The sequence below is a fragment of the Sciurus carolinensis genome, chromosome 3 (genome assembly GCF_902686445.1).
Source record: "Sciurus carolinensis chromosome 3, mSciCar1.2, whole genome shotgun sequence".
Taxonomy (NCBI): Eukaryota; Metazoa; Chordata; class Mammalia; order Rodentia; family Sciuridae; genus Sciurus; species Sciurus carolinensis.
Window position 1 is genome coordinate 21,526,436 of NC_062215.1, and position 27,575 is coordinate 21,554,010.

Here is a 27,575-nt window from a genome sequence, read left to right on the forward strand (position 1 = left end):
CAGACCCACCAACAATATATGAGTATTACTCCCAATCACCCCACACATCCTCACCAGCAACTGTTGCTATTTGTATTATTGAGTTTGCCAGACTTGACTGGAGTGAGATGATCTCTCTAGTTAGTTTTGATTTGCATTTACCTGATCGCTAGGGATATTGAACATTTTTTCATACCTTTTTTTTTTTGGCCATTTGTGTTTCTTTTGAGAAATGTCTATATAGATCATTTGCTCCCTTATTGTTTGGGAAATTGTCTTTCTTGGTATGAAGTTTTTTAGTTCTTTATACAATCTAGATATTAATCCCCTGTAACTGGCAAAGATTTTTCTCCATTCTGTAGACTCTTTCTTCATGCTCTTATTGTTTCCTTTGTTGTGCAGAAGTCTTTTAAATTTGATTCCATCCTACTTATTGATTCCTTATTTCTCAAGCTTTAGGGGTCTTATTAAGGAAGTCTATGCCTGTGCCAATATATTGGAGTGTTGAGTTCATATGTTCTTCTAGCAGTTACAGAGTTTCTAGTGTAATTCCTAGGTCTTTGATCCACTTTGAGTTCATTTTTGTACACAGTGAGAGACAGAGATCTATTTTCATTTTTCTACAAAGTGATAACCAGTTTTCCCAGCACCATTTGTTAAATAGGCTATCTTCTCTCTAGTGTGTGTTTTTGGCATCTTTGTTAAGGCTTAGATGACTGTATGTGAATTAGTCTCTGTGTCTTCTATTCTGTTCCATTGGTATTCACATGTATTTTGATGTCAGTACCGTGCTGTTTTGTTACTATAGTTCTGTAGCATAGTTTGAGATCAGGTATTGTGATGCTTCCAACCCTGCTTTTCTTGCTAAGTATTTCTTTGGTTATTCTGAGTCTTGTATTCTTCCAAATGAATCTTAGGATGGTTTTTATTTTTCTAATTCTGTGAATAACATCATTGATATTTTGATGGGGATTGCATTGAATAGGTAGATCACTTTGGGTGATATGGACATTTCAATAATGTTAATTCTACCTATCCAAAAAACATGGTAGGTCTTCCATCTTCTAAGGTATTCTTCAATTTCTTTCTTCAGCGTTCTATAATTATCAGTGTAGAGATCTTTTTGCCTCCTGGATTAATTTATTCCCAAGTATTTTTTGAGGCTATTGGGAATGGCGTTGTTTTCCTGATTCTTTCTCAACAGATTTAATGTTAATGCATAGAAAAGCTATTGATTTTTTATGTTGCTCTTGTATCATGTTACTTTGCTTAATTTATTAACTCTAGAATTCTGGAGAAATTTTGAGGGTCTTCTATCTGTAGGATCATGTCATCAGCAGAGATCATTTTATTTCTTTTTTACCTATTTGTATCCCTTTAATTCCTTCATTTGCCTGATTGCTCTGGCTAGAGTTTCAAGAAGTATATTGAATAGCAGTGGTGAGAGTGGACATTCTTGTTCCTTAGTTTAGAGGACATGCTTTCAGTTTTTCTCCAATGGGTGTGATGTTGGCTTTGGGTTTATCATATGTTGCCCTTAAGATGTTGAGGTAAATTTTCTTTCCCTAGTTTCCCCAGTTTCTTTTAACATGAATGGGTATTAAATTTTGCTGAAGATTTTATCTGCAGTTATTGAGATGTTCGTGTGATTTTTGTCCTTAATTCTGTTTATGTGATGGACTACATTGATTGATTTGTGTATATTGAATCAGCCTTGCATTCATGGGATGAAAACAATTTGATTATGCAATCTTATTTAATGTTTTTGAGGTGCCAGTTGCTAATATTTTATTCAGAAATTTTGCTTTGGCTTATCAGGAATATTGGTCTGAGTTTTCTTTCCTTGATATATCTTTATCTTCTTTGGTATCAAGATGATACCACTGGCTTCATAGAAAGAATCTGGGAGTGTTTTTTCCCTTTCCACTTCATGGAATAGTTTGAGGAGGATTGGCAGTAGTTATTCTTTAAAGGTCTGGTGGAACTCAGCTGAGAATTCATCTGGCCCAGGTTTTTCTTTGTCAGAAGGCTTTTTATTACTGCTTCAATCTCATTGCTTGATATTTATCTATTTAGCTTTTCCATATCCTCTCTTGGGTAGATCACATGTCTGATCAATATTGGTCAATATTTTCTAGATTTTCCAATTTATTAGAATATGGCTTTCAAAATAGTTCAGAATTATCCTCTGAATTTCAGAAATGTCTATGGTGATATCTTTCTTTTCATCTCTAATTTTGTTAATTTGGATCTTCTGCTTCTTTTGGTTAGTTTGGCTAAGAGTTTAGCAAGCTTATTTACCTTTTCAAAGAATCAACTCTTTGTTGCAAAAAGTCTCCTTGTATTGCTTTTTTAATTCTAAATTTCATTAATTTCAGCTCTAATCTTAATTATTTCCTGTTTTATGCTGGATTTGAAATTAGTCTGTTCTTTCTTTTCTAGAGTCTTGAAATGTAACATTAGATTATTATTTTGTATCTTGCTTTTTTTAATGTAGCAATTCAAGGCTATACACTTCCCTTTTATAATTTCTTTCATAATGTCCCAAAGATTTTAATATGTTGTATCTCTGTTCTTATTTGCTTCTAAGACATTTTTTATTTCTCCTCTGATTTCTTTTATGACCCATTCCTCATTTAAGAATGTATTACTCAATCTCCACATGCTAAAATTGTTTCTGTTTTTTTATCTTACTATTAAGTTTTAATTTCATTCCACTATGATCTGATAAAATGCACAGAATTATTCTGATTTTTTCGTATTTGCTATGACTTGCTTCATGTCCTAAAATATGATCTTTTGGAGAAAGTTTCATGTGTAGCTTAGAAAAAAGTGAATTCAGTTGTTGGATAAAACACTCTATAGATGTCTGTTAGGCCTATTCAATTGATAATATCTTTTATTGTGAAGAGTCTTTACTTGGTTTATATCTGGATGACCTATCTATTAGTGAGAGAAGTTATTGAAATAACCCAGCATTATTGTACTGAAGTCCATCTAAAACTTACATCAAGCAATATTTATTTTATGTAAGTAGGTGCACTGACATTTGGAGCACCTACTTACATATTCATTATATTCATTATTATCTTCTTGTTGGACAGTTCCCTTTAACCAGTAAGAAGTGACCTTCCTTGTCTTATCTGATTAATTTTGGCTGCTTTATCAGATATGATACTTGCTTTAGGACTTCATTTGCATGGAATATCTTTTTCCATGTTTTCACCTTCAAATTTGTAAATAATGTATAGCTAGTTGGGTCATGTTTTTTGGTCTACTCTGACAGTCTATGTCTCTTAATTGGAAAGTTGAGGCGATTTACATTTTATATTATTATAGAAAGATGGTTATTAATTCCTGCCATTTTCACTTGTTTCTAATGTTTTATTCAGACTTGACTCTCTTTTACTTAGCTACTCTTCTAGTGAGATTCATTCATTTGCCTGCTCTGAACTTTGTTTCATATATTACCTGCAGAATATATTTCTGTAAGTATTTTCTGTAGTACTAGCTTAGAAGTCATGAATTCTTTTAGTTTATGCTTATCTTGGAAGACTTTTGTTTCACCTTCAATTCTAAAGATTAGCTTACTTGGATATAGCAATCTCGGTTGGCAATCGATTAGCTTTCAGAGAATATATTATTCCAAGCCCTCCAGGCTTTTAAAGTCTGGGCTGAAAGATGAGCAGCAATTTGTATTGTTTCACTTCCAAATATGATCTGTGTTTTTCTCTTGCAGTTTTAAAAATGATCCTTCTTTTGAATATTAAATGTTTTTATGATAATGTGTCTTGAAGAGCATATTTTTAGATCTTATCTATTTGGGGTTCTGAATACATCCTATGTTTGGATTCTCTAAGTTTAGAAATTTTTCTGTTATTATTTCACTTAAAAGGTCATGCATTCCCTTAGTTTGCATTTCATGCCTTCCTCAATACCAGTAATCCTTGTAAGTGGTCTCCTACTGTTGTACCAGATTTCCTTAATATTCTGGTCATGGTCTCAAATCACCTTTACTGCTGACTGAGTTATTGAGATTTTAAATATCTTGTCTTTGAGGCCTAAAAATCTGTCTTCTGCATGTCCTAATCTATTAGTGATATTTTCCACTGAAATTTAAATTTGATTTATTGTTTCTTTCATTTCCAGGATATCTGTTTTGTTCTCTTGGAGAATATCTATCTCAATACTAAAATGATTTTTTATCTCCTGTATTTTCTGAGTTCATTTTTATATCTTCCTTTATTTCCTTGACCATCTTAACCATTAACTTTAAAAATTCTTTGTCTGGCATGTAATCCACTTTGATACCTGAAGAGTCAGTTGATGGGAGTTATAGAATGTTGGAGGCACTGTATTTCTTTGTTTTCTCACATTTCCTATATTTCTAAGTTGAGATTTGCTAATCTGCTGGAATGGAACTTTCTCCCACTATTATCTGGAGGATTCTTTAGTAGTCTGCTTTTAATTCCAAGCCAGGGGAATATGTCCATGTCAAAGGGTTCTGTCCTCATGTCTTTAGTGTATTGATAAATTTCTTATACCCCTTTAAGGGGAGCTAATGATCACTGTCTCCAGGGGAGTGAAAGTCTGGTTAGGAGTCATGCCAGTTTTATTGCATCATATATAAATCTCCTTTCTGCTCAAGGTGCTGATCTGTCTGATGGTGATATCTTTATGAATCCTCTTTCATTTCTCCCCCAGTACTCTTCCCCCTCAACTACCAACAAGTCAAGTGCCCAGCATTGCTGTAAAATACTACTCTAATTTTCCCAAACCCTCTTATTTTTCTAAAACCACCATTAGTCCTGTGCTTCTGCTGATTGCTGCTTCTCTGAGTCAGAATTCAGCTCTGCTCCAAGCAGCTGGACGGCTGTAAATCTACTGTTGATCCAATTTATACCAGCAGTGGCCAGTATGCAGTGGTTGTTACACATCTGCTCTCCTTTTTCTCTCATTATAGGATTTTGAGGCATGGTAGAATTCTGGTAACATTACATGAAGTGATGTTTGAGTAGGTTTGAAGCCAAACATCTATTTGCAAAAGCATTGACATTAAGACTGGGCCAGGAAACAGAATTAGGGTCCCCTTTTCATTATCTTAAAACTTAGGTAAGGTAAATGAGCAACATCTGTGTCTGAAAATCTCTTAACTGAAACTCTGCCAATAGGCTGGATATGGAGGCAGCTTCCCCATATCAAAGCGATGTATATATTGTCCAAGTAGCAGTGAGGTTCCCTTCTTATTGATATGACAACAAAGTTTCTGATCATCTACAATTTTAGAAAAAAGATATCTTAGTTGTATGCCCTTCTGCTAATTAACAAAACCAGTAGATTTACAGACATGTTACCACTCCTAATATATGGATCTCTGTATATATTCTAAACCAACAAATAGTACATGTAGCCATAAATCAAGCAATTTCTTCTTCTTTCAGTAGATGAAATACAATTTTTTAAAAATAACTGCCACTGCATTTTGACTGTTTGGAGTGAATTGCTCATCAGTGTGTACTTGTGTGTGTGTGTGTGTGTGTGTGTGTGTGTGTGTACACAAGACCTGTGGAATTGTGAAGATTTGTCTATTCTTTATCTGTATGACTTTGGAGAAATCATTTCACTAACCTGGTCTTCCAAAAAATGTGACAGACCATGATGGATCATAAACTCAGAGACCTCAATTATTCAGCTTTAAAGAATGAAATTCTGGCATTTGCTGGTAAATGAATGGAGTTAGAGAATATCATGCTAAGGGGAATAAGCCAAACCCAAAAAGCCAAAGGCCAAATGTTTTCTCTGATATGTGGGAGAAATATCAGAGAATATTCTGATATAATATAAGGGAGGGTGAGTAAGGAGGAACAGAGTTACTTTATATTAGGTAGAGGGGAGTGAAAGGAGGGGAAGGCGTATGGGAGAAGGAAGGATAGTGGAGTGAAACAGACATTATTATGTCCTGTACATGTAGGACTGAATGGCCGATGTGATCCTGCAATATTTACAATCAGAAAATTGAGAGATTACACTGTATTTATGTATGATCTATTAAAATGTATAAATGAATTCTACTGTCATGTGCAACTAATTAGAACAAATAAAATAAAATAATTTTTTTAAAAATTAATAAAAAAAAAAGGAATCAGGGATATGGTGGACCAAAGGATGTATTATTAAAGCACATAAAACAAAACACACCTCAGAGGCAAATTTGGCCTGAAGGCCAGCAATCACACTGGGACAATGCCATCTTTTACCTCTCTTCCAGTTCCTCCTTTATTTTCTAGATCCTCATTCTTCTTAGCTAGGCCTTTAAAAGATAAAGCTGTTTATCAGTCAGGAACCTACTAAATTCCCCTTCTTTTGTACTTCTTATAACCCTACCTCCATACCTCATATGCGACCAAAACCTCAACCAACAACCAGTCTACTACAGAAAGATAATCAACTCCCTTATAAATATTTTCAATAGATTCATGAAAAATTTAGTGGAGAATGCTTATGTCACATTTATAAAGTAAGAATAACTCCAATTTCAAATTTATATCCAAGACTACAATCAGAAAATGGCATTCAAAAGTCACAGTATAAATAAAGTCTTCATTTTGTTTGACCTTATTGATCTGAGAAGTTCTTCTCCTTTACTTTATCTACTTTTTTATTTTAATATTTGTGATTAGTATGTGATAGGAAACTATTCAGAATTTTCCCTATTTTTCTTTCTCTACCACCGAAGAGTTTAGCACTGTTTATATAGTGTTCATATAAGTTGATTGTGAATTAGAGGGTTATTCACATTATTTTTTTTAAATCACTCTAGTGGTTTTGGTGATTGTTTCCTTATAAACAAGGTGAAGCAATATGTTGCTGTACAAAAACACTGGGTCATTTTTTCCCACACTAAATAGATACACATCTCCTTTTATGAGTCATTTTGTCTTTTAGGAAATTGCCCCTTGTCTCAGAGCCAGTCAGAAACCAGGCCTGATTCAGGAACAGCCTCATCACAGATGGTGAACAAGAGGAAAGTGTGCTGTGACTGGCACTGAGTCCTTCAAACTTTCAACCAGTCACATGACCTCCTCTGGAAGGATGGCTGGTGGCTGAGCAATTCTTCAGATGATTCAAATCATCAAGTATTCATTTCAAGGAAAAATGTCCACAGGTAGACAGGAAATCATCCTACTCCCAGGCTGGAATTGCTGCCTCAGGAACTGAATTCAGAGTTCTTCTTTCAATGGCAACCACAACTCCAGGAAATGTCCTTGTGTCCAGAGGGCCATCAGCACCCGGCCAGGGTATATAAAGGACAAAAAGCAGAAGGAAGACATCACACCTGAGAACCTCCAGCTCCTCTCAAGTCCTCACTCCCACTCCAACCCACACACCACCATGACCGGCTCCTGCTGTGGCTCCTGCTGTGGCTCCTGCTCCTCCCAGAGCTGTGGAGGAGGCTGCTGCCAGCCCTGCTGCTGCCAGCCCTGCTGCTGCTGCGACCCCTGCTGCTGCCACCCCGTGTGCTGCCAGACCACCGTGTGCCGCCCCGTGACCTGCGTGCCCCGCTGCACACGCCCCATCTGTGAGCCCTGCAGCCGCCCCATCTGCTGTGACCCCTGTGGCCTGCAGGAAGGCTGCTGCCGCCCCATCACCTGCTGCCCAACGTCCTGCACCGCTGTGGTCTGCAGACCCTGCTGCTGGGCCTCCACCTGCTGCCAGCCCATCTGTGTGCAGGCTCCCTGCTGCCGTCCCCCCTGCTGCCAGCCTGCGCCCTGCCGCACCACCTGCAGGACCTCCTGCTGCAACCCCTGCTGCAACTCCTGCTGCAACTCCTGCTGCTGAGTCACCCAACACATAATCTTGCCAGGTGTGAAGAAACGTGCACCAACTCTCGACACTCCTGCCGGATCAGATGAGCGATGCAGCCTTTGCAGCCCACCTGTTCTTCAACACCTAGCTCAGCAGTAACTGCCTATTTTCCCACAGAGTTATGCAGCGAATCTGGCCCTCTTTGCAAGCTTTAGAAAAATCCCAGCTGTCATCATTTGAATTCCTGAATTTTTTTTAAATGCATACACAAAGATCAAAATTTCTCTTGAATGAAGCTCTAACCCATTAACTCATCATCTTCTTTCTACTATTTCAAGGTTCTCAGACAGGGTTTTTTTTTTTTCCAGGATATTATTTTTATGCTGTGATTTTTGCATGGTTCAAAATAAATAAAATTTATTTCTGGGGAAGCAAATATGTTTGTTTTTATTGTTCTTTTTTTTTTTTAATCTTCAAAAGCTTCTTTTGAAGAAAGTATTTTGAGTTTTAACATAAGAATGGTCCAGGGGCATGGTCTATAATGGTAATAGTAAATCAGAATAATTCAGATTATCTCATGTGCTGTACCTCCATGTGTGAATTCAACAAGTTTGTGGTTAGGGGAGGAAGCTGTGGGACTACAGCGGTTCTCTCTGACCATGCATGTGACTCGTGAATGATTTACACAAATGATAAGGGGAAGGAAGCCTAAGTTACAGTCCCATTTGCTTCCTCAGTATAGAAAATTGTGCAGTGATTGATGTCAATTAGTACCTGGGAACTCCTAACCCTGAATGCCCTATGCTGAAGCACCCACTATCTCTTTCTCTCCATGGCTCCATGACCAACTCTATTTGTAGTGAAATTGCTGCTATTGAGAAAAGAGGGACAAATATAGTTTTGGTTGGAACCATCCTAAGTACGAATTTGACACATTTTACCATTTAAACAATATCACTGTGGAGGCATTAATCTATACTGGATAAGGTTTTGTTGTTAGCCACTTTTAGTCTGGTAAGGAAGACTAATCACTATTTTTTCCCTGAGATAAATCTTTTGGGTTCCCAATCTCTGACCTGAAAAAGTTTGGGGAATATGCTGCTTGTACGCTGAGGCATACAGCCCTGCTTGTTGAAGAGTTGGGTGAGTAAACTTTGTGACCAGAGAGCTTGATTGAATTTGTCTGCTACCAGATCCCACTGACCTGCACAATATTTGGCAGATAAAAGATAACTGAGAATTATTTGTTGAAGAAATAAGTATTTAGGGAGTCAGAGGAGACAAAAGCATCCTCACCCTTCTCCAACTCTCTGTCCTTACTTTGGACATGTGCATTCTTACAATTAAATAATAAGTCACCTTGTGCAGAAAAGTATTTTTTTTTTTAATGTGGTAAAAGTTTGTCAATGAGAAGCCTCTTACACTCAAAATGTTTACATTTTTAGTATGTGCACAATGGTGTTTTCTCTTTATTAAGGGTCTAGTAGTTTACCAATGGATAGGCTTACAAATCAAATTTTTTCTACATGTTCTTGAGCACCACTTTTAAAATTCTCTAACTATACTTATTTTTCTCCTTTCAGAATTTTCCTTCTTGGACTAAGAAGACTTAGAGTCTCCTTCTAGAGACTTCCTTATCTTGGAGTGATTTCTCAGACAATGCTTTGTTTTCTCCCAAACTCATCTTTACTACCAAATTTTATTTGTTTCCATGGCAACTCCATACCCTGGTCCTCCACAGTGTCTGGTGGAAGTCCCGGTAAGCCTGTAAGGGACTGTGGTAGCTGCATGGTCCAGAAGGTGGAATAAACTTGAACCTCCAAACCCAGATCTAGCTACAGAGAAAAATGTCAGACCCAAGCAAATCAAGATGTAAAGGCTACACAGTGGTTCATGGAGTATTTTCCTTCAAGTCCTGACAGTTTGAAACAATTAAAAATCACGGTTGGTTTTGTAAGCAGAAATGAGCTCAAGTCTAGTACACGAGGAGGTGTTGGAGACACCGGGTCTGGGCAAGAGGGGACCTGAAACTATGTCACCTGGGGTCTCTATCCAGAGGTTTTATCACATTGAAAGATGGCAAACTTCATCTGAATTAGCTCAGGTTCTTTGATTTCCTCATTATATTGGTGGTTTTGCTCATGGTGCCCCATGATTCATTATGTCCAATTATACTATTTCATTAAGACATGTTTTAGAATTTTCAGACAGCTGAAGCAGATAATTCTTCCAATTCTTGAGAATATCTGTAACAGAGTCCTTTCAGATGACTCTAAAAATTAGTCATGTCACAAATAGTAATTGTTTTAAAATAAATACACTATTAAAATTCTTAAAGCAGACATTTCTTAACACCTGGGAATGTACAACATTCCTGCAAATGTTTCTGGAATAAGCATTGGCTCAAACACTAACTGGATACATGTCCATAAGCAAGTCACTATTGTAATTCCTTAGATGGAAAAAGAGGAAAATAATAATGCCAGACTCCAGGGAATGTTATGAAGAATAAACTAACACATATCTGTCTTTCATGAAGCATGATGCTTGAAATATAGTTAGAACTCAATGATATGTAATTAAGATTATAAATAACAAAATTCACCTTGGTACCCCAAGAAAGCTATTTTTGATAATTTGAATGAAATGGATAAATTCCTTGAAAAATGCAATTTTCCAAAACTGAATGAAAAAAAAAAAACACAGAAAATTATAATATACAATATATGATAAATAAAAAGAATTCACCTTGCTTTGGAAAGATGAAACCCCAGAAATCAGTGAGCATGTATCTAAGACAAAAACCACTGATGATGCTCCAAAAGTAGATAGGAAAGTTTTTCTTTTACTGAAATTAAAAAAAAAAAAAAAAAAAAAACTTGGCTCTTAAAACATTCCTATAGTAGTATTTCCAACTTGTTTTCCCCAGGAATCTTGCAGTGGAAAAGGATGCTCGAAACTTAATTAATTCACTTCCACTGTTAGCAACCATCAGGGTATGAGAGCTACGTTGTGCTGTCAAAACATCAACTGGCAAAAGCATCATCAAATTCTTAAGATAATTGGAGACTTTGAAGTTACGGTCATTAAGTTCATATGTGAACCATAAATAGCAAAATATAATGAATCTCCATTAAAGAAGGGAAACAGACTTTTATGACTACTCAAACACCTAAAAGATGTCTACAGAAATTATTCAGAAGAAATAAACAAAAACAAGAAAATGATCACGTGCTGTGGGGTCATCAGCACCTGGCCAGGGTATATAATGGGCCCAGAGAAGGAAGAAGACATCACACCTGAGAACCTCCAGCTCCTCTCAAGTCCTCAACACTACTCCAGCCCACACACCACCATGACCGGCTCCTGCTGTGGCTCCTTCTCCTCCCAGAGCTGTGGAGGCTGCTGCCAGCCCTGCTGCTGCCGCGACCCCTGCTGCTGCCGCCCCGTGTCCTGCCAGACCACCGTGTGCCGCCCCGTGACCTGCGTGCCCCGCTGCACACGCCCCATCTGTGAGCCCTGCAGCCGCCCCATCTGCTGCGACCCCTGTGGCCTGCAGGAAGGCTGCTGCCGCCCCATCACCTGCTGCCCAACGTCCTGCACCGCCGTGGTCTGCAGACCCTGCTGCTGGGCCTCCACCAGCTGCCAGCCCATCAGTGTGCAGGCTCCCTGCTGCCGTCCCCCCTGCTGCCAGCCTGCGCCCTGCCGCACCACCTGCAGGACCTCCTGCTGCAACCCCTGCTGCTGAGCAGCCTATTATAACTAAGGGTGCCCCAGTGGATATGTGGGTCCATCCTGTAGCCCTTCAAGGCATCACGACAGAGCACTCTGCATTTTCCTGAGAAGCCCATTCCTTTCTCTCTTCCTACAAGCTCAGGCTATGCATGGAAGACACTTTTCAGACCAATTACTGATGAAGAATCCTCTGTCCTCCTTGGACCCTCATCTAACTCCTGTATCATGTTGTCTGTTTCTAATAAACTGAATACTCTCAGCATAGAAATCATGGTCTTTGTGATACTTCCTTTGGCTAGATTTTCTATTGTCCAGAGATTTTCAAGGCATGATGCAAAATAATTCTCTTAAATTGTTTTCTGAGTAGTTTTTTTTTTTTTTTTTTTTCTTTCATAATTATTGTACCTGGCAAGTACGGAGCATCGTATCTAATGAGGAAGGTGGAAGTGACCATAGCTTCATCACATGCCCAGTCTCCCAGAAACACGTCAGCCACCTGAGAAGTGTCCTCCAATAGTGAGCGCATTGGAAGACGGAATCTGGGTTGACATTTACTTTCCCAGTCTGAGGGTTCGTTTACTGAGATGACCCCTGTGGGTATACCACAAAGGCCCAGCAGGTTAGAAATGGAAGGAACCTTAACATTATTATTTCTTTGTGCCCAAGTATAAATGCTACTTTGGATAATGAATGCCCTTTTGTGTGTTTGAGATTTGAGAATGTTATTGACAACACCAACTCTTGTGAATACTATTTCTATTGGTCTTTATGTTCAGAAATTCTACATTAGTGGTATTTTCCAAGCAAATTAATCAATTAGTATCAATCTACATGTTTATTGAACATGTACTATAAAGGAGGCATTAGGTTGACCAGGCTGAGGAGACACAAAGGAATAAAAAAGTGTCCCAGCTTCAAAGATGTGTTAGTCTTTTTAGAGAGATGAAGGATAAATAAGAAAAATATCAAATAATGTATAATATAAGCAATATAAAGAAATAACACAAATAGAAGAAAAGTTGAAGACTATAAACCTGTTAGGAAATAGCATACAATTGCTCATAACATATATTTAAGTGGAAAAAAAAAAAAGATCTAAAGTACAAAACCACATTGCGAGGAAAAATTTTGTTGTGTGTTTCTGTGTGTATGAAGGAAAAATTATGTGGTGGCACATGCCTATAGTCCCAGCTACTCATGAGGCTGAGACAGGAGGATCACAAATTTGAAGCCAGCCTGGGCAACTTATTGAGACCCTGTCTCAAAATAAAAAATAAAAAGGGCTGTGGATGTAGTAGAGCAGCCTAGGTTCAATCCTAAGTACTTAAAAATAAATCCATAACATTATATAACAAAATCTAACTGCAGTTTATGATAGCATTCATTATTCATTATCTTTTTTAGATTTTTCTTAATTATATAATTTTTAAATACACATATATTTTATTTTTAATAAAATATATTACCTAAAAGTTATTATTATCTTGGGAAAAATATTTAAACCTTTCTCTTGACTATGCTTTTCTTTAAAAAACTTACCTGTCAAAGTCTAAATGGACTTAAAGCAGATAAATTAGACAGTTGTTGTTTGTATTACTAACAAATTTTCTTTGCTTAACAGAAGGGTACACCACTAGGTTATTTGCAGTGGACTTCTCTGATGTCTTTAAAATGTGACCAAATTATTAAATCTCGAGTTTATCTTTTATCATTTTATGATCATCTCCACTGTATAAATCAAGGTGCACTTTTGCTGTGCTCCAAATTAAAGGTTTTTTAAAAGTTGCTGCTAACTATTCATGTTATATGTACAATTGTTTTTATCCATTTGTATAGGCAACCAAGAATCTAAAACAGAAGATAACATTTTTCACATTAAAATTTATTCATAATCTTATTGTTGGATATTATTATTACTAAATAAAGTCCTAGGATTTGTTATGACAAAAATATCTTCTACCACCACCAGCAATCTGTCTAAATTTGTTTTATTGCTTTTTTTTTTTTTTTTTAAGATTTTTTTCCCTAAGATCCCACTCTGCATTGCTGGGCTGTGGGGTTTTCAGTAAATCTCATGTTCTATCCGTGGTTCTGACATCTATATTTCCTATTATCACAACAGCTTGATTCTACTTAGCAGAGATTGATGCTCCAGGACAGAGAACTCTGTATCTTCCTTCCTGGTATTTTAGTTTCACTTTGTGCTATTAATGAAACCTGTCACTGAATGATCTTATTGAATGTGTATTCTTAAACAACTGGGACGACAATTGGCCATTTGCCACATCCAATATGTTAGGTTTTGTTCTAAATGCAAAATTTAGTTTATTAGGCCACCAACAGGAGGCTAAATTACTTTTTTGATTTAACAAATGTAAGACACTGTCACTTCTTAGTTCTTGGCAGGTATTAGCTCATTTAAACCTCATGACAATCCTGATATGTACCATTATATGACCCAAGGACACAGAGTCAGCAAGTGACAGGGTTTAAATGAGTGTTGCCTGGTTGCAGTGGCCTCAGAAAGTACCATCTGACTTGCCACCAGTATCAAAGCACAGTGCCGAGTTCCCTCAACCCTATAGCATGAGCACTGGGGACAGGAACCACAAGTCCTCTGCCTGAAAATGAATTCTGGCCAGCCAGTGGGGAAAGTGTGTTAGGTGAATAAATACTGGAACTGTTCATTGAGTGATTCTCAGACTCTCGATCCTCGTGGATCTTTATACATTAAAAAGAAAGATCTCTTTGGAATGGCTTTGGATGAGAAGGATTTGCAATAGAGAAATTAGCCCTGCTAACTTTTTTTCACATATTGTCTGAAGAGGCTCCCACTGGGGGGAAAATTGATCTTCCTAAAAACTTCAGAACAACATGAAAATTGATTATGAAGTCATGTGTCCTGAAAAGAATAGAATATATGACTTTATCTAGGTTACTGTTTAGAGAAAACACACACACACACACACACACACACACACACACATTCATGAATGAAGGAAAGAATGTGAAACATGAGAGTCAAAGGTCATTAGCAATGAGACTGCTTGATTTTTCCCTCCTGTTTCCCCAGCTGTGGAATGTGTTCAATTTACATTCCTTTTGAAATCTGAAATTCCATTTGGGGAACTTTAGATCCTGGGGAGCAAAACACATTCTTTTGGATGATGGAAAGGCTCCGAAAGTATCCAAATGCTGTCTGGCAAATAATAGGAAGGTTAAAGCTGGAAAGTAGAGACTGTTCTGCCCTGCGGTTCTTATACTACCCCTGCTGATGCTTCCTAAAGAAGCTCATCCATCATATTTTGAGTAGGGCCACAACAGAATAACTGGGTGGCAAGTTCCCACCTGCTTCCCCTTGACAGTGTAATATAAAACATATTTGCAAAATTGAATGAGAACCTCTATCATGTCACCTGGTAGTCGTAACACCCACGTCAAGGTCTAGTAAGCAAAACCTTCCCATGACACGACTTGAGTTTTGCAACACAAGAAAGGCAAGTATAAAAAATGTCATGTTTTGAATAAAAATAAATACTCTGTGACCAGAGAATCAGAGCTACACATGGGCTGCTCTGAAGAAAAGAAAACAATAGGTAACAGTCTCAGATCTCTTATTTCAATATTTATCCAGCTTATAAAATTAAACTTTTGCTTTTCTGTATATGACCTCCTGTCCTATTCAAGGTATACATATTCTTCTATACAAAGTGATAAACAAATATATTAACAAGGAATTCCATGGAAGGGTGTGTCTAACAGCTGTCTGATTCATAGGTAGGTGCTTTCAGATAACCTGTTGGAGAACAAGTATCTAGTCAATGCTCTGTGTATTCCTCTGTCCTTTTTAAAAAAAATAAAATGAGGTTTTGGGGGAACCATTTTGTCCAAGTTTAATTGGGTGCTACCTACTCACAATAAGCATCAATCAAGAGAGGCAGATAAGGAAAGAAGTTGTCTAAAATGTATAAAGTCACAGCCAGAGAAGAAAAATAAGTTCCAGTGTCCCACTACAAAGAAGATGGTTATAGTTAAAAGTATTGCAATATGTAATTTAAAACTACCTGGAAGAGAGGATTTTGAATTTCTCATCACAAAGAAATGGTGAATGTCTGAGATAAGAATAAGCTGTCTCCTGAGTTGATCAATACACAATGTAAAAATATATCAAACCATCATGCTATGCTTCCCATAAAGATGCACAATCCTCTATCAATTAATAGGGAGTTGCTATCATTCCAAGTGGCTATGAATGCTTCATTTTTATGATGAAGAGTGTGAATACTTTCATATTTAGAGATGCAACAAGAATTCTTCAATGAGATCATGAGTATGTCACAAGGAACCATTAATCAAACAAAACTCTACTTAATTGGTCCAAAGACAACAAAGGGTCATCAGCACCTGGCCAGGGTATATAATGGGCCCAGAGAAGGAAGAAGACATCACACCTGAGAACCTCCAGTTCCTCTCAAGTCCTCAACACTACTCCAGCCCACACACCACCATGACCGGCTCCTGCTGTGGCTCCTTCTCCTCCCAGAGCTGTGGAGGCTGCTGCCAGCCCTGCTGCTGCCGCGACCCCTGCTGCTGCCGCCCCGTGTCCTGCCAGACCACCGTGTGCCGCCCCGTGACCTGCGTGCCCCGCTGCACACGCCCCATCTGTGAGCCCTGCAGCCGCCCCATCTGCTGCGACCCCTGTGGCCTGCAGGAAGGCTGCTGCCGCCCCATCACCTGCTGCCCAACGTCCTGCACCGCCGTGGTCTGCAGACCCTGCTGCTGGGCCTCCACCTGCTGCCAGCCCATCAGTGTGCAGGCTCCCTGCTGCCGTCCCCCCTGCTGCCAGCCTGCGCCCTGCCGCACCACCTGCAGGACCTCCTGCTGCAACCCCTGCTGCTAAGAAGTGAGCTGACTCCTGGAGCAAGCAATCAAACTTCTGAAACTAAAAATTCTATTTCTCTACCTATCAAACCTCCTGACCTGAGCCACCAAGATCCTAAACCAACCAGCCTGTGAATGGAGACCTGGACTCATCTATTAAGACTTGGGATGTTCTCAAGTCTTTGAACAGAAGTAATGTCCTTCTTTCTATCTCGGATCTAAGGTCTTGGGGGATGTTTATTTTCTAATAAACTTCTCTTCTTTGGCCTTGCAAATGCTGCTTTGGTTTTATTGACTAATGTAAATTTTACATTAAATTTCAACTCAGTAAAAACCATGCTGATTGCCTACCATCTGTGAGTCACAGGCTGCATGGTAGACCAGAGACATTAAAACGGAGCTAAAAATGTTCCCCTCTCTTTAAAAAATTTCTACAAGAATGATTGAAATCCACCATAACTTGACAAAGAGTAGAATATGAAAAAATAGAAATCCAATGTACTATACAGTGTCAACAGGTAAGACACTGTTGATTGGAGAGAACAAGAAGGTTAAGAGAAACTAGAATTTCCTATGAGTTAAAGTCTGGCATCCAGGAAGAATGCCAAAATTATGGGTAACATATGGAGGGAGGTACCATAGAGTTGTGCAGAGGAAAGTCAGGCTGGGAGCATTGATATATAGAAAGTGATAGTAGAAGAAAAATTTGGAAAATTTGTATGCTTTGCATATTAGTCAAAGGAGTAGAAAGTAAGCACTAAGGGGCTGTTGAAAAGCTTTGGGGCAGGAAATGGCCTGACAGTACGATGGCAATAGAAGCTCCTTAAAAAGACACAGGCCAAGTTCACAGATTTTAAAACCATACAGAAACTAATCATGAGGCCATTTCCCTGGTCCAAATGACATAAGAGCTGAACTAAGATGAGATGGCCATGGATTAAGAACAAAGAGTAGAATATCACAAGATGAGTGTGATAGATGTAGAAGCCCAGAAAGCATATTAACTAAGTTGGATATAGAAAGCATGAAACAATTAGGGAAGCAAACGTGATGTGTTGCATTTCCGAAACTCTTCTTGTCTGCAGACAGAGGAATTTTAACATATTACACTTATTCACTGTGAGTTTAAAATCACTGCTCCATAATATAATCTGCTCACCATCCCATATTTCTCTTCTTGAGCTATTCTAAAATATTTAAAATAAAAGCAGGAGACAAAAAGTTTTCTTAACACTACTTAATCTTGGAAATTAGCATGATGTAAAATAAAAAGAAGTGATATGAGAAAAAAGGATAGGAATTTTATACCCAACTCTTCTGGCTACATACTGTGGGAATGCAGAAAGTCACTTAACTTCTCCAAAATGTATTCATTCCCAGACTTAATATTGTTCTAACAAAAACTAATGCAAGGGTAAATTAGAAGTGGTCCATACCACAACGCCAGTGTTCCAATTTAGAACTTCGAGGTTGAATGGTTCTATTTTTGACACAGTTTCTTGATTAATGCTTCCTATTGATACCACACTGACTTGTGCACTAGAACAAGATTTGAGACAAATATGATCTTGCTTTCTGTGCAACACTTTAATGCTCTGTGCATAGTAAAATTAAATAAACATGCTATTTATATTGAGCATAATGTTAGTTTCTATATCTACAATATTAAGGGATTGAAAAAGATAATTTAGTCATCTTTTACCTCCACTACTCAATGATTACATATAATCATTTTCATCTTAATACCTGCTATCATGGTTGCCATGACATGAACATGAACATCTTTATTGAAACTGGTATGAATCATATTCCACTATAATTCTATTACTCTACCAACTAATATCTTGTAAAAAGTTGTGTGCTTCTATTTATTATTGGAAGGAAACAATAAACATACCACAGGTAGCAATATGATTTTTTGGTCACCACTTCTTTGGCGAGAGGTACCAGGATTGAACTCAGGGGCACTCAGTCACTGAACCACATCTGCAGCCATTTTTTGTATTTTATTTAGGGGCAGGGTCTCACTGAGTTGCTTAGCGCCTCATTTTTGCTGAGACTGGCTTTGAACTTTCGATTCTCCTGCCTCAGATTCCCAAGCCACTGGGATTATAGGTGTGCACCACCACACCTAGCTGGTCACCACGTCTTTGCATATAACTCTAAACACTCAGTGAAGAACTTTGTCTTTTCTTTAGGCAATTACCAGGAATTGTTTAAACTTTTGCTGAAATTTTTTTAACAGTTACCAATAATAAAGTATACCATAAGAAACTCTAAAACAGCTGAAATTTATTTTAATACTGTTGAATTTATACCTATTTAACTGCAATGGATCATTGATTTCCTAATCTGTCTTGTGCTGTGATTAAAAAAAAATTTTTCTTTAAGTTTTTTTTAATTTTATTTATTCTAATTAGTTATACATGACAGTAGAATGCATTTGTACATTTTGATAGATCACACATAAATAGTGTAATCTCTCATTTTACAGATTATACACAATGCAAGATCACATCAGTCTTGCAGTCATACATGTACATGAGGAAATAATGTCTGTTTCACTCTACTGTCATTCCTTCCCCTGTACCGGTTCCCCTTCCTTCACTCCCCTCTACCTAATATAAAGTAACTCTATTTTATTTTCTAATTCCTGCTTTTTCTTTCGTTGGTTCCTTTTCATAATCATGCTCTTTGATCCAATATCATTTTATAAAATATATGGTGTAGTAACACAAAGTGACCTAAACGGAAAGTAAATCTTGCCTTTGAGAAATCAATGCATCTAAATAAGCCGTATAGCAGTGATGTTTATCTCTCTTAAAGCTGTAAAAAAATTTCACTTCAAGTATTTCGTGTTTTTTCCCAGTCACTGAATATGAATTTTATCCTAGTTTTTATTAAATTGGAATGGAACAGATTTGTTCCATCTGCCTTCCTGTGTTATAGATGTTTTCTCAAGTACGACTGCATGAAGTTGAGGAGAGATCACAGAAATTGAAAGGATGCAGTATCTGGAGGGATCTATGAATTTCTATGTATGTGGAGTTTATCAGAGTTTCTACCTAGCTTGTTGTAGAGGTTATAATCTTATCAATCTAAAAACATAAATATAGTCTTACATGAAGGACACTCCAAGATGGATAGCTCTTTTCTAGATTTTAGTTTTGGTGAATATGATCTCAAAGTCACATCATCTTATGGGTCAGAGTCACCTTGTCAGGTGTCACAACCACAAGCACAAAACCGAGTCTGAGGCTTGAGTGGAAATTACGGCATTGTTTGGAATGAAACATCAACACTGCTACCAAGGACGAGCCCATTTAGTGAGCATTAGCTGAGCAATAAGGAAAAACCAGTTTGGAGATATGTTTAAAGTAACTCTGCATTTGAATAATCAGAGGGCCCTTAAAACACTGGTTTAAAGAGTAACAAGATAAAAATGCTGTCACAAACGGAGGAACTGGCCAAGGGTTATAAAAAGCCCCAGGTGGAATAAGAAGCCAGAACTCAGAAAAATCTCTTAGCAGTTTAGTTCTCAGACAGACTCCTGACACCATGGCCTGCTGCTCCACCAGCTTCTGCGGATTCCCCAGCTGCTCCACCAGTGGAAACTGTGGCGCCAGCTGCTGCCGGCCCAACTGCTGCCAGACCGGCTGCTGCCAGCCCAGCTGTGGCCAGGATAGCTGCTGCCAGCCCAGCTGCTGCCAACCCAGCTGCTGCCAACCCAGCTGCTGTGGAACCGGCTGTGGCTCTGGGAGTGGAATCGGGGGTGGCCAGGAGGGTGGCTGCGGAGCCGTGAGCTGCCGCATCAGGTGGTGCCGCCCTGACTGCCGCGTGGAGGGCACCTGCCTGCCCCCCTGCTGCGTGGTGAGTGGCACACCCCCGACCTGCTGCCAGCTGCACCATGCCCAGGCCTCCTGCTGCCGCCCATCCTACTGTGGACAGTCCTGCTGCCGCCCAGCCTGCTGCTGCTACTGCTGCCCACCCACCTGCTGTGAGCCCACCTGTTAAAACTTCCTCCTAATAAGAACATCAAGAAGATGGCACTTCAAACTAACCAATGTAAAGTTCCACCAAATTTCTGAACTCCAATACCCATAACCCAGCTTGCAACTTCTTGTCACACAGGTACATGATTTCCCTAGGAGGTAAAATCATTTTCAATGGAAGACCAAAACTCTTTCAGAGACCTGAGTATCAACTGAAGCCTTACACTCCGAGAAGAGATGTGTGATATTCTACTATGAATGTCATGTGAATGGTTTCAATAACTTGTTGGCACTGGGATTTAATAAAAGTCATCTTTTCAATGGCAAAGTCATTGTTAGAACTTTATTTTCTTTGGAATTTGTTAATGATACTGGGATACTGGGGTTTTTCAAGCTCTCTATACATAACTCTATTTGTATTCTTTTAATAATGGTCTTTGAAAGGGGTTTTTGTTTGGTTTGGTTTTGCCAGGAAATGTCCTAATATTCTTCAGTATCCAAAGTATCCAGTTTAAAAAATGCAATAGTAGTCAGCAACTCTTTCCCAAGGTCCTCACATGTGCAAAGGGGTGGGTTCAGTGTTGCAGAAGATCGGTTTTTGCAAAAAGGAAGTTTCTGTCATTCAGCTTCTTGAGGTGCTGCCAAACCCTTCCATGCATTCATGTATGAGTTTGTGTATAGCTCTTTCAATATCAAAGGTATACGAAAGCATAAAGCAAAATGGGAAAGACTATAAACACGAGGTTGTAAAACAACGCCACAGGATGTAAAGACATCCTGATTTCTAGTCCCAGCTTTGTAACTAACAATCCATGGTCTCCTTTTTGTTTGCTGTTCATTTGTTTTGGTACTAGGGATTAGACCCAGGAACGCTACCACTGAGTTACCTCCCCATCCCCTTTTAAGCTTTATTTTGAGAAAGGGTCTTGCAAGAGTGCCAGGACTGGCCTGGACTCTTTACCATCTGCCTCCTGAGTAATAGGATTACAGGTGTGTTGTCCCCGCACCCAGTTCAATTCATGACTTCTTGAGAAAGTCACTTCACTTACCAGGACAAGCACTTCTTTCTTTATTTTTTATCTTTTATGGGTGTATATTAATTATACACACTAATGTGGCATATTTGTACACTGTACATGCATATAGCATAATTCAATCAGTCATACTTCCCATTGTGTCCATTTGTTCTCCCCTCCTCTCTCCCTCTTATCTCTTATCCCCTTTCTCTACCCCAGTGGTCTCCCTTCTGCTTCCATGTCATCTCTTTTCTTTCTTTCTTTCTTTTTTTTTGCTTATAGAGTCCACATACAAGAGAAAACACATGACACTTGTTTTTCTTTTTCTTTCTTTTTAATTTTTTACAGACTGCATTTTGATTCATTATACACAAATGGGGTACATCATTTCATTTCCATGGTTGTACACAATGTAGATTCATACCATTCGTGTATTCATACATGTACTTAGGGTAATAATGCCTGTCTCAACCACTTCATACCCCCCTCATTTCCTTCTACATAATCTAAAGTTCCCCCATTCTTCTCTCACTCCCCACACACCCACCTCCATAATATATCATTCTCCACTTATCAGAGAAAACATTCAGCCTTTGGTTTTTTGGGACTGGCTTGTTTCTCTTAGCAACACATCTGCACTTAGTGACTTCAAAGCATGGTCAACATCCTATTTCTCACATACACAGATCTCTATGCAAGATGCATAGGCAAATAGATAACTTCCTAAATAGGTGGCACACTGACAAGCCCTTCAGATGTCCAAAGGGGAAAAACCGTTCAATGGTCAAATAATATTACATGCTTCATCACCACCTTGAAGGTTTATAAAACACATCAGATTATACATTATATATATCTAGTATATACAAAGCACATCAGAATATACTATATAATATATACCATATTATAATGCTTCCATATATATTTAATACATATATTCATATATATGTATACATATATATAGCACTTCAGAAAACCAAGTGTCACTAAAGGGGCTGAGGTGCCCTGCAATAAAGAAACCTCTTAACCATCACTCTCAAACTGATTTAGCCAAGAAATCCTCTGTTCATATTTTACCTGTTAATATCCTGTAACAAGAATGCTTCTCGAAACACACTTTGGAAAATGATGAAAGGGAGTACCAACTGATATTTTCACAATACATATACAATCCTCTCATGTACTATGAAACAGAAAACAAACTGCTCATTACAAGGATTAAATGAGCATGATATTGGCCATGCACTGTCAATATTATTCTTATTATAATCTCCAGAAAGTATTCTGAAATAAAGCAAGGATGAAATAAAAGACACATAACAGGGTTTCCATTCCATGGGATACCACCTTTGCTCACAAAGTCAACATGGAGAGCCACCACTGGGAGTCAAAGGACATGGAAGGCGATTACTTTAAAGGTTATGGGATATTCTTCTGGGGCGATGAAAATGTTTTAAAACTGGAGAGGTGGTGGGTGCAGATTAATGCCCTAAATGTCACTCAATTATAAACGTCAACATGATTAATTGATGTTATGTGAATTTAACCTCAATTTATAATAACTGAAGGAATGAGACCTCCACTAGCACAATTTTACTAGAACTAGAAAAAGGTACCAGCTTGGGATGGACACGTACCTGAGGCATGCAGCCTGTGGAGCCTACAGCATCTTGGTATGAAGAACAGTGTGCTCCTTCCTCAGAGTGGACAGAGCCCCACACCAGGGCACAGCCTGCACATCTGCACTTGGTGATTTCAAAGCATGGTCAACATCCTATTTCTCACATACACAGATCTCTTATCTCTCATCAGGATAAGAAGGTTTAAAATTAATGCACTTTGACTTAGAAGGACTTCAGCTCAGAAGCACCAAGAAGAGCTAGGTTGGCATTCAGGTAAACTGAAAGATCTTAATACTTGGTTTGGAATAGAAAGTTGTAGCTGAGAGGACATCCTTGAAGTTTATTGACTGTCTGTTCCAGGTCACCAGAACAGGAGCAAGAATTCCCTGGGCAGGAATGGTATGTTCCTTTGGCTGATGCATTAACCAGATCTTATTCCTCCGAAGTCTAAGTGAGGCAGATGAAACTGGATTAGAGAACTAGTAAAATGGAAATGGAGGAATTGGGAGAACCCTCAAAATTTGGAACTACAATACATTATCCTGACTTCTTTTGTTTGTTTTGTTCTGTTTTGTTTTGGTATCAGGGACTGAACCAGGGGCACTAACCACTGAACTACATCCCCAGACTTTTTTTATTTTTTATTTTGAAACAAGTTCTCAGTAAGTTGCTAAGGGCTTCACTACATTGCTGAGACTGGCTTTGAACTGGCAGTCCTGCCTCTGATCCCCAAGCTTATCCTGGCATCTTTAAGGAAAGACAACTAGAAACATTAGTATCTCTCCTAAATAGAAGTCAAATGGTCAAAAATAACAGACAAACATGTTCTTTCTTCTTATGGCACTGGAATGGCCTGTCTCCCTAACTTGGAAGAAGTAATGGAAACCAAAGAGAATAAACACAGTAATTTTTGAAAACCTTAAAATATCAAGGTACTGGCATTTTCCCCAAAAGGACAATAGAGGGGCAACATCATGAATGTTTGTGACTTGTTACACTATTTCCATGGACCAGATCAAGAAGAAATGAGTTCAAGTGGTAGAAGAAAAGACGCTGGTTAATTCTTATTTTTTTGGTTGATTGAGAGGAAGTAAGGGAATGTTCAGATTAGTCTTTATTTTGTTGCAAAGGAATAGAATTCTCAAATTTTAAGTATCATATTTTATTCTTAAGAATTCCCTTCTCCAGGCACAATGGCACACACCTGTTATCCCAGCAGCTCAGGAGGCTGAGGCAGGAGGATTGGGAATTCCAAGTCAGCCTCAGCAAGTTGGCAAGGCCCTAGGTAACTTAGCAAGAACGTGTCCCTAAATAAAAAATTTTAAATGGTTGGTAGCTGGGTGGGGTGGCACACACCTGTAATCCCAGTGGCTCAGGAGGCTGTGGCAGGAGGATCGGTAGTTCAAAACCAGCCTCAGCAAAAGCAAGGCACTAAGCAACTCGGTGAGACCCTGTCTCTAAATAAAACAAAAATAGGGCTGGAATGTGGCTCAGTGGTCAAGGGCCCATGTGTTCAATCCCTGTACAAGAGAGAGAGAGAGAGAGAGAGAGAGAGAGAGAGAGAGAGAGAATTCCCTGAGGGCAATTTGAGACCAGAACATGGAAATTGAGTTAAATTGAGGAAGATGTTGAAAACATCACCATGGTGGAAAAACCCAGAAACGGAAATCCAAGATGTAACACTACTACCTCCAGAGCTGGTATCCATCAAGTATTTCAACTCCTCAAATATCCAAACTTTTTACAAGAGAAGATATTTCTTTTTCTTTTTTTATTACTTTTTTCTTTTTTTTATTACTTAATAGTGGGGTTCATTTTGACATAATCATACACACATGGAATATAATTTGTTCCATTTCAGCCCCCAGTACCTTCTCCCTCCCTCCCCTCCCCTCCCCATTCCCCTTCCTCTACTCTCTTGGCCTTCCCCCTATATATTTATTGTCCTTATAAATTGGTACTTTCTAGGGATACATAAAGGTGGAATTTGCTGTGGTACATGCACACAGTGTAATTTGGTCAACCTCATTCCACTGATCCTTCCCTTTCCTGTCCCCTTCCACTCCCCTTCAAGCCCCCTTCTCTATTCCTCTGGTTTCTCTTTCATTTTCATGGAGGTGATAAATCTTTTTTAGTCTCAAAGATTCTGCCAAGTATAGATATGAAGTCAATAGCTCCTACAATTGTAACAATGACAAATGCCCAGTTCAAGCATCCAAGGAAAAATTAGAAACTTAAGAAGCAGCCCAAAATGCACCAAGAACATTATTATCTTCTATTTCAAATAGGATGCGGGATTTTCAAACATGTCCTTTTAAATTTTTTTTTATTTTTTAATTTTTACAGACTGCATTTTGATTCAGTGTACACAAATGGGGTACATCATTTCGTTTCTTTGGTTGTGCACGATGTAGATTCACACCATTTGTGTAATCATACATGTACATAGGGTAATGATGTCTGTCTCATTCCACCATCTTTCATACCCACCTCCCTCTCATTTCCATCTAATTCTAACTTGGGAATAGTTATGACCTCTACTCAAAACTTACATTTCTGGAAAAAAAGAACAGCTCTTGGTATTTTGGTTCAAACCCAAGGGGTGACATTTTAACTTCCATTTTTCTTCAATATAGCCCAAACTCCACAGAAGCCAGGTCACCTTTCATTTTACCCAAACAAAAAATCTTCATTTTCACCTTCATCTGTCAAAGTATAGAATCTTTCCAGTCAATTAGACTAGTCTCTGACATCTACAACAATGCGCATACTGTAGATCTAACAAACTACTGTCACATATTCCATTAGAAATATATTGAGTACCACTTTATGCAGTTGAGAACATTTAAATCTACAGAATATCCTGAGATTAGGCAAAGTCATAATTAAGTTGACTCTTTGGCCACATGATCTTGAAGTGCACTTACTATGCTGTTAAAAAAAATTTTTTTAATCTTCAGCAAAGTCTCTAATAAACATTGTTATTTACTCTAATCTCTACCTTTTCTTCTCAGAAAACGTCTGTAAAAAAGAAGGCAAATTTTCACATCTGGTTTTCCCCTGTTGATTTTCCTTAGAACTGTTTACATGAGAAAAAAAGAAAAAGGGAACTAGCTTTTGCAGTTCAAAGATTAGTCTGGAGTCAGGGTTAGATTGCAGCTTCACGCTGGCTGGTGTGACCTTGGACCAGTTACTTAAATCTGTTTGTGGTTCAGTCTCCTCACCTGAATTATGAGAGCAGCAAGGATACCCACCCCATAGGATTGCTGTGAAAATTAAATGAATCGATACATGTAAGGTATTTGGAACTGTTTAGGTATATAACAAGTGCTCCCAAAATGTTATGAATGACAGACAGCCCATTCACATTCACATTCAGAGACAGCCCAAGATAAAGCAAGCATCCCTTTTCTGACCAGTGAAACCTAGTCTTGCTTCACAGATAAAGGGGACATGAGAAAGGTAGAGAAGGAGCAGTCATCCATATAGGGGGCCATATTGCTAGGAATTAAACTCCCATGGGAGAGCTGAGTACCCAATTATAAGGGTCAAATTTGGAGTTATATCAACACTCCTTAAAGATGAGCAGCATTAGTCAATTATTCTTTTGGCAATGGAAAAACTTCAGCAAACGTGAGGGATTAGGGGTTATGTTCCCAATGAACGCTAGTGACTACTGCACCATGATACAGAACCCTAATTGAAGGCCAAATAAAATCAAGTTTTAAAGGCTTTAAGAAGGTCGACCAAATAACTCAGGAACAGGCCAATTAGCATTCAGAGGCAAATTATTTAAACACAAACAAGGAAAAGGTTTTGGGAATAAGGAACATAGAAGCTGGCCAAGGATTATAAAAGGCCTGATCTGGCAGTCACTGCTAAAACCCAAAAACATCTCTAAGCAGCACAATCCTCGAACCAACTCCTGACACCATGGCCTGCTGCTCCACCAGCTTCTGCGGATTCCCCAGCTGCTCCACCAGTGGAAACTGTGGCGCCAGCTGCTGCCGGCCCAACTGCTGCCAGACCGGCTGCTGCCAGCCCAGCTGTGGCCAGGATAGCTGCTGCCAGCCCAGCTGCTGCCAGCCCAGCTGCTGCCAGTCCAGCTGCTGCCAGCCCAGCTGCTGTGGAACCGGCTGTGGCTCTGGGAGTGGAATCGGGGGTGGCCAAGAGGGTGGCTGCGGAGCCGTGAGCTGCCGCATCAGGTGGTGCCGCCCTGACTGCCGCGTGGAGGGCACCTGCCTGCCCCCCTGCTGCGTGGTGAGCGGCACACCCCCGACCTGCTGCCAGCTGCACCACGCCCAGGCCTCCTGCTGCCGCCCATCCTACTGTGGACAGTCCTGCTGCCGCCCAGCCTGCTGCTGCTACTGCTGCCCACCCACCTGCTGTGAGCCCACCTGCTAAGAGCCAGGCTGCTGATTCTCAACCTGAAATTTCAAGTGTCATCTCAGGCCATGACCTAGTTATCTCTTCAACCACTCCTGGACCACTAACAAATTCTTGACCTTTAATTTGGTTTTTGTTGTGGGGGTTATCAAACAGTT

General features: G+C 39.0%; 5 protein-coding genes across 5 annotated transcripts; all 5 read left to right on the forward strand.

Annotated features, from left to right (window-relative positions):
- The first annotated feature begins 7,371 nt into the window (after positions 1-7,371).
- Positions 7,372-7,818, forward strand: LOC124979268 (keratin-associated protein 2-3-like). Its single transcript, XM_047543786.1, has one exon. The coding sequence runs from the start codon at positions 7,372-7,374 to the stop codon at positions 7,816-7,818; it is 447 nt and encodes a 148-aa protein (XP_047399742.1).
- Positions 7,819-11,140: 3,322 nt separating this feature from the next.
- On the forward strand, positions 11,141-11,533 carry LOC124981287 (keratin-associated protein 2-1-like). Its single transcript, XM_047547573.1, has one exon. It carries the CDS (start codon positions 11,141-11,143, stop codon positions 11,531-11,533), a length of 393 nt encoding a protein of 130 aa, XP_047403529.1.
- A 4,494-nt stretch (positions 11,534-16,027) lies between these two features.
- Positions 16,028-16,420, forward strand: LOC124980596 (keratin-associated protein 2-1). The gene has a single exon (XM_047546333.1). It carries the CDS (start codon positions 16,028-16,030, stop codon positions 16,418-16,420), a length of 393 nt encoding a protein of 130 aa, XP_047402289.1.
- Positions 16,421-19,959: 3,539 nt separating this feature from the next.
- On the forward strand, positions 19,960-20,415 carry LOC124980595 (keratin-associated protein 9-3-like). The gene has a single exon (XM_047546332.1). The coding sequence runs from the start codon at positions 19,960-19,962 to the stop codon at positions 20,413-20,415; it is 456 nt and encodes a 151-aa protein (XP_047402288.1).
- Positions 20,416-26,964: 6,549 nt separating this feature from the next.
- On the forward strand, positions 26,965-27,435 carry LOC124980594 (keratin-associated protein 1-3-like). The gene has a single exon (XM_047546331.1). It carries the CDS (start codon positions 26,965-26,967, stop codon positions 27,433-27,435), a length of 471 nt encoding a protein of 156 aa, XP_047402287.1.
- The last annotated feature ends 140 nt before the right edge of the window (positions 27,436-27,575 follow it).